The following is an 8,184-nucleotide window of genomic DNA, read 5'->3' on the forward strand; positions in this document are numbered from 1 at the left end:
ATTTCCAGATTTTTTGGATTTTTTAAAAATTTCGAATTTTCCTGAATTTCCAGTTTTTTGGATTTTCCAAAATTTCCAGACTTTTTGGATTTTTCAAAATTTCCAGATTTTTTGAATTTTTCAAAATTTCCATTTATTTGGATTTTTCAAAATTTTTGGAGTTTTTGATTTTTCAAAAATTTTCAGATGTTTTGTAATTTTCAAAATTTTCATTTTTTGGATTTTTTTTAAATTTCCAGAATTTATCAAAATTTTCAGATTTTTTGGATTTATTAAAATTTTCCAATTTTTCAAAATTTTCAGATTTTTTTAATTTTTCAAAATTAAAAAATTTTGGAATTTTTCAAATTTTCTAGTGTTTGGATTTTTCAAAATTTTCAGATTTTTTGAATTTTTCAAAATTTCCATTATTGCATTCCAAATGCAATAATTTCAAAAGTTTGCGATGTATACTTTATTGAAAATATCATTATTATTGTTGATTAAATAAATAAATATATTGACGGATTCATTAATTTTTTTGAGTCACCTTGTATATGCAATGCAAACAATATGAATGGAATGATAAATTACAAGTACAGTTTCATCATATTTTCTACATTTTAGATAAGATTTACTCGGCAAACTTTTCAGGTGACGTCATCAACTTTTTGGAGGGGACAAGTAAATATATTTTGAATAAAAACTTATGCTTATCGTAACTGTAAACCATCTGCAAGATTTCAAAGCATTCGGTTTTGCGGATTCCAAATTAAATGTCAAAATGTTGTTTCCTAATTTTGATTTTTTTTTCCGAAAATCTGTGTAAAACATGTGTAAGACTATGTTATTTGATACAATTTAAAATCCATTTACTATGTACAATTTTGAAGTGACGTCATCACATTAGTGGTGGGGATGATTAGATGTAAAATAGACTTCCTTTGCTTACGCTCGGTAAGTAAAAAAAACAAATAAATTTTATTTTCCGTCATATTGAAGGTGTCCCTTAACTTCGTAGTGTTTAAAATGTTGATGTTTATACATCGGAAGAATGTCACGTAGATATTTGTCTGATTTGAATGGGTTTATCTTTTCAAAACAGGTGACTAAAATTATTCATAAGCCTCAATTAAACAAAATATTCTGTATGTTATTATAATTCTTAACTCTAACTTTACGCATTAATTTTTTTTAGATATGTATTATAATTAAGGAACTATTCTCGAGGCGAAATCTCGGATTTAACATTGTGTCAGTCGGTAGAATGTTGTTAACACGTATGTTGTGATTTACCAAATCTTTAATAATTCTGTGTGTACTGTCTTACCAATTACCGTATCAGATAATCGTGTAACCTTTTGATCTTTAATATTATAGTGATTCCATATTTATATTGTTTTTGTTAGTGTAGTTTAATGTGTTACGTAGACGCATTATTACGCACATCAGTTTGAACAATGTGTTAATTCACGACACTGTCAAGGTTAGTAACTTTCTTCATCAAACTACCTGCCGCAGTTCAGATTAACCTCTAGAGTGCGTAAACAGAAAAAATGCGGAACAACAAAGTCGATGACTTGTTTGATAAAGCTGCAAAACAATTTAACAGTAGTGGAAAGGCACTAGATGAAGATACGATTCGTCTTCAAAAATGGCTACAAACACAACCGCATCTTCCAAAAATGTTGGGTATGTTTTTAACACACTTTTACCAATAAAACACCGTTCGATTCTAGATTCACAAGCGCTAAAAAATTTTTTACTCCTCAATAAATGCAGTTTTGAGATTACGAAACAAAAAATCGACAACTATTATTCCGTTAGGTCCAGAGTACCAGACATCGCGTTCGAAATGAATCCAAAACGTCCCTACTTCAAGGAATTTAAAGATATGATGTAAAAACAAACAATGAGATTTTATTAAGTAAAAAAATCTTTCTAATTTTAGATACTTCGTGGATTACCCCCAATTAACCGACGAAATGTACAAAATCACTTACTTCAAAGCCAAAGGCGAAATCATCCCAGACAAATACGAACCTGTATATACTATGAGGAAATATCTGGTTATGCAGGAGCTAAAACTGAGATACGACATCATGCATGGAGATATTCTGGTCTTCGACTGCAAAGGACACACCTTAAATATCGCCCTTAAAGCTACACCGGTGCTCATTTATAAAACCATGGTTTTACTCTATCAAGTAACACAAACCGGAATTTAGGTCCAAATACAGTATTAGATTTTTAAATTTTTAGCAAGTTTTCTCCATGCGTATTAAAGCCGTACACGTGATAAACTTGCCACCAGTTTTGAAAACAGCGGTAAATTTAGTCAAATCTTTCCTGAAACCAAAACTTGCCGCAAGGGTAAATGTGCTTTTTGAAAATGATGGTTCGTCGAGACTAATTTAAATTTTCGTTGAAGATTTATATTCACTCAGACGAAGAAGTCTTGAAGACACTCATTCCTTTGAATTTGCTTCCTGTCGATTTTGGAGGGGAGGGATTATCCTTACAAGAACTGGAAGGTAATTTGATTGGAAAATAAGTCTGAAAAAGCCAATAGTAGAAATTTTAGATGACCTAGAAGCTAGGTGTGCCAAAAACCATGAATTGTTTGATCGTTTGGACGAAATTAAAGTTGATGAAAGTTTAAGGCCGGCGAAACTGGAAGATAACGACACCTTAGGGGTTTATGGTAGTTTTAAAAAACTTGATATCGATTGATTTTAATTTAGTTCGATGTTTTTATTTTTGTTTAATTTGTTTCTGTTAAAATTTTAGAACTAAATCATTGTGTGATTTATTTTTATCAATAAACCTGCCATGTAACCTTGACCTCGACTTTGACAACATTCTACTATTTTTGAGAACAGTGTGACTCAAAGAGATATAAACTTTTTAATAAGTAATTCGTGAATTAAAACTCTGCCAAGGTCTCCAGCTACTACGTCAATCTCATTCATAAAGTAAAATAAGACTAGTTTTTGAAAATAAGGAAAATAAAAGTGTTACGAAGTGGATTAGTTTTTTATTTTATTACATCATCGTTTCGAAAATAAATATCGGCAAAATTCTGTTTTCATTTCTCATACATGTTACACAGGTCATCATAAAATACTGCAGTCAACTAACCTATGAAAAACTTTTGAAATGACACAAACGTCAAAACAAATCTGTCAAATGTGTCAAAAATTGAAATGCCAGGTTTGCGGTTTAATTTTATTTTAAATAGACACGAAAATATGCCTAAAGTTATTAACATTTGTAAATTATGATATACATGTGTATAATTATAGGTAATTATAAAAAAAAATCAACTATTCTGTTTAAATAATAAATATCTAAAAATAAATTTTTTAAACAAAGCCAAATTCTAGCATCTTGCTGCTTGGTCAATGCTATTATACAAGGTGATGGCATTGTAAGAATAACTCCTGCAAAACATGGATGTAGAATGTTTAGGTAACAAAAATAACTTACGCCTTGGGTTGCTTCTAGTGGACAAAGGTTTAAATAATTTAACCAAGTCAATAGGTCTACGACTAAGCAGACAACGATGTGTTAAGCTAAGCAGGTGGTAGGAGGCAGTGTTTCCAACATTTAACCCATTCATTTCTTTAAACCTAGAAGATATGTGGTCGTATTATCTAAGTTTAAACACATAACGACAACAAGCATTTTGCACTTTTTGTATACTATTTTTATGCATCTGTCAAGGCAAGTGTAAAATACCGTAATTTAATAAGAAAGAATGCTAAGTGCAAGAGATTTACATAATTTTTTCCTAGTTTTAAAATTGAGTATGAACCTAGACGAATATAACACTTTTAAGCGACTAAACGTATGACGTAGAATATGGCTTACATGTAATTTAAATCTCGTACATTCATCGAGATGAATGCCCAGTATTTTTACAGTTTCCTTCCATGGAATAGTCTTATCATTTATGGTGATGTTTATATTATTTTTTAAGTGGTTTCGATTCTTGACCGATGTAATTAACACAGCATTTGACTTGTTAGTATTCACTGTCAAGTTGTGTCGACAAGAATATTAATATACAGCTACTAAATCTGAAATTAACAATGCAATCGTATTGGTTTCCTCCGATTTAAATTTAAAAACTAAAGAGAAGTCATCAGCATAAGAAAAAATACCACAATTCCTGACAAGATTGGCTATATCCGCAATTAAGATAGTGAACAGAAGCGGCCCCAGGACACTTTCTTGAGGCACACCTGAGGTTACTGCCACAACGTCCGAAAACTTACTACCTATCACCACTTTTTGTCCACGATCACATAGATATGACTTAATTAAACTTACAGACGAATTACACAAACCATAATATGAAAGCTTCCCAAGTAGTAGTTCGTGAGTTATTTTATCGAAAGCTTTGGAGTAATCCATGTCACAAGAATTGACGACAACTTCTAATCTAGATTACGGATTAAAGTATCAGTTAAATGTAGCAAAGCAGTGGTGGTACTGTGATTCTGTCTGAAACCGAACTGATGATTTGGTATAATTTCATTTTCTTCACTATATTTGCGTAACTGTTGCATAAGAACGCGTTCGAAAATCTTAGAAAGAGTAGGCAACAAACTAATTGGACGCAAGTCGCTGGGAGATTCAGGTGATGATACTTTTGGCAGAGGTCTAATTAAAGCCGTTTTCCAAGCAGTAGGAAACTAATCAGCTTCGATGCAGCAACTAATTAAATGAGTAATGTGAGGAAGTATCACAGAGCTGCACAACTGTACCATTTCTAACGAAATTTGATCCAACCCGAAGGCATTAGATTTTAGAGGACGAATAATTAAAGCAATTTCTTCAATTGTTGATAACTGGAAAGTGAAAACTAAATTGTCTTTGAATTTTTGAGAAGAATAAAAATCAGTCATGTTAGGATTAGGAGACACATTCTGAAAAACAGATGCAAAAAAATTGTTAATTGTATTAGGATTATTTAAGTGAGATGGAATTTCAAGACACCTGGTCCTAGTAATGTGTAAGGCATTTAAAGATTTCCAAAATTGTAGACTGTTGTTTTGACCGCACATATTAACCAAGTAAGCCTTTTTCTCTCTTCTGAGAGATGCGAGCGCAAAGTTTCTTAAATTTTTATATTTGTTCCAATTCTCAGGGGTTTTATGTTTTTTATAGTTACTATAAGCTAGGTCTCTTTCACGAAAAATTAGCTTTAACACATCAGTCAACCACGGAGCTTTAGGTTTGGTGATTCTTACGGTACGCAAAGGAGCATGGATGTCGAATAATAGTAAAATGTTTGTTGTCAAAAATTCCAAATTTTCATCTAAAGTAGGAAAGTATAAGACATTATCCCAAGGTATACTTGACAAGTCTAACTGAAAGCGATCATTATTTATTTGCTTTAAATTTCGTAATGTAATATATTTTGGTTTTTGTATCGGCGAACAAATTTTTAAATCAGCAAATACCAGTCTGTGGTCTGATATGCCGTCTGCATTTTTCGTACCTTTGTTCAAGACTAAATCCGGTTTGTTCAAAAAAATATGGTTAACCAAAGCCGCTGATGTAGCAGTGACTCTAGTAGCTTCATCGATAATTTGAAACGTGTCAAAATTAGACATAGAGTCAGTTAGCACATTAGCAATATTTAATAGGTCAATGTTAAGATCACCTACGATTGCAACTATATCGTACTCTGGTATTGCTTGGGACAAAATATCTTCTACTAAGTTAATAGTATTCATTAAATTAAGAATGCTTTTATGATTAACTTTACATTTAAGCCACATATGTTCCATATAATCATTATGATTAACGTCAAATTTAACAGTATCACAATTTATATTATTTCTTACATAAAAACCTACTCCACCTCCTCTTCGCTCATCGGGTCTGCCCATACGAAATAAGTTGTAACCATTCAGACCTACGTCAGCAGAAGTAATTTTATTTGAAAGCCATGTTTCGCTAATCCCAATGAAATCAAAGTTATCTGCGTTAACCAAGTCACAAAAATCGACAAAACTAACTGTAAGTGACCGAACATTTAAATGTGCTATTTTAAAACTTTTTTGAACTTTATGAACCAGAGTCGGTCTTATTTTGTAAATATTTAACTTTATTTCGGTACAGAAAACATTTAGCTTCATCTCCGCAAATATGATTTACGTCTATATTGGAAGATTTGTTTCGTTCGTGGTACTCAAGACAATTGATACATTTTTGCTGATGTGACTGACACTCCTTAGAGTTATGATCTCCAGTACACTTGGCACAAACTAATTTGTTCTCAGTACAGTTACTTGCCATATAACCAAATCTGGAACATTTGTAACAGCGTGTAATCTGCAAATGATCGGTACAAGAGCATAAGCTCCACCCCACGTATATTTTACCACCTAAATTTCTAAATATTTTTTGGCGCAAATTATTAGTAACTTGTATTACAAAGTTATAAGTATATTTCGACTTAACTAACTCATCATCGTTCATTTCTAATATGTTTTTGCCACCTCCTTTGACAAATAGACGTGGGTTCCATTTTTTGGGTTTTCGATGACGTATTCTTGGCTAAGTGACGTTTTCAATTCATTCATTAGTATGTCACGCGAACAGTCGCTATCACATTTGACAAGAAGACCAGTATTTAACACTTTCGTCGAATTAATTCTCACATTCAACTCCTGTGGTTTTACCTTATGATAAATTGTTTCCAATACTTTATCAGGCTTTATTTTCGTTGAACCTTGGTACTTAATAAAAATATCGGCGGAGTTTTTGCAACTTGCTGTAGTTTTTGCGGTATCTGCATACGAAGGCTGTTTATTAAATGAGTTGATGCTCTCTATTTTTTCAGTTTGAAAATGGTTCACCCTTTCAAGTTGATCAACTAATTTCTGGTCACTTGTTCTTGGAAAGCACGTTTTTCGTATTCTAATGTGGCTGCAGATTTATGCACATCGTCGAGTGCTGATTCACAAGATTTACAGTACCACTCATCTTCTCTGATACACACCAATTTGGCCAGATTTTCGAAACACTTAATATGGAGCAGAACACTGCACTTTTTACATTTAATTCGAGCTGTATTTATCATTCACCGCAATGCCCTACATAAATCGGTGTAAAATTGCGTAAAATCATTGTCGGAACTAATGTTTAATAAAGTCTGTTTACTGGATTTATTCTCGTTCTGTTTATGTGCATCGCCACTGCAGTGTTCAAAGTGTGATTTTTTTTCGCACTTAAACTAGGAAACAAAGGGCGTTGTTTACAACCCATTTTTAAACAATCTGCCAGCCAAAGCATTGAATTCACGGAAAATCTCTATTGTGCAAGCACGTCCGTTTCGTTGGTCGTGGAATCCTATTTTAAGCCTTTTAAAGTTTACAATTAGGTCATTTAATAATAATAATAATAATAATAATAATAATAATAATAATCAATGCATATCATTACTTGGTCTTAGTACCCGTAATGATAGAAGTCTTGCCTGAATGCCGGTCATTTCCGGGTCAGTGGTGGGTCTTAATATAATAATATGTTTAATAATAACATGTTTATTGCCCAACAGCTCACACGAACCTATTACAGAGCAATTGATACAAACTAAAGTATTACTAATACAAAAAAAAAAGAAAAGTAAATAAATAAGTACAAATAAATATACCGGATACCTGAATAATAAGTCTAAATTAAGAGTTACTTAGCAAGTAGAAAACAGACGAAAAAGATAATATAAAGTAAAAAAAAAAATAATAATAATAATAATTCTAAACATAAGTGATAATTAATAATTACTCTCTTGCGAAGATACTTAAAGCTAAATACTTAAGATCTTTTAGATTTATATTAAAAATGTCACAATCTCTCAGTTTGTTGTTAAAATTACTACACATAACATTAATCGGGCTTTTTACCAAAATATTTGTGCGAGCGGTGGATAGATGCCAAAGTAAAGAGTGTCTGTTATTTACACGTGGTACATGAAAGAAGATTTTGGCCAAAAGTTCACTGCAGTGAATTTTATAATTGACGATTTTAAAAAGAAACATTACAGCACTAACTTCTCTACTAGCATGTAAAGACGGTATGTTCAACTCTCTTTGAACTATCAAATTGTCACATCCTCTAGCAGGGTAGGTGCCATATTTTTTAAACCATAAATATTTAAGACATTTTTTTTGAACTGATTCGATGACA

At 31.9% G+C, this 8,184-nt stretch overlaps 1 protein-coding gene across 1 annotated transcript; it reads left to right on the top strand.

Moving 5' to 3' along the window:
• Positions 1-1,262: 1,262 nt before the first annotated feature.
• On the top strand, positions 1,263-2,934 carry LOC135123319 (alpha-tocopherol transfer protein-like). Its single transcript, XM_064047852.1, has 6 exons — positions 1,263-1,671; positions 1,719-1,878; positions 1,931-2,186; positions 2,242-2,352; positions 2,411-2,513; positions 2,564-2,934. Exons 1-6 carry the CDS (start codon positions 1,536-1,538, stop codon positions 2,710-2,712), a joined length of 915 nt encoding a protein of 304 aa, XP_063903922.1. The 5' UTR covers positions 1,263-1,535; the 3' UTR covers positions 2,713-2,934.
• Positions 2,935-8,184: the final 5,250 nt, after the last annotated feature.

Source organism: Zophobas morio, unplaced genomic scaffold (genome assembly GCF_036711695.1).
Source record: "Zophobas morio isolate AGI-343-1 ecotype UQ-CSIRO unplaced genomic scaffold, CSIRO_AGI_Zmor_V1 ptg000006l, whole genome shotgun sequence".
Lineage (NCBI taxonomy): Eukaryota > Metazoa > Arthropoda > Insecta > Coleoptera > Tenebrionidae > Zophobas > Zophobas morio.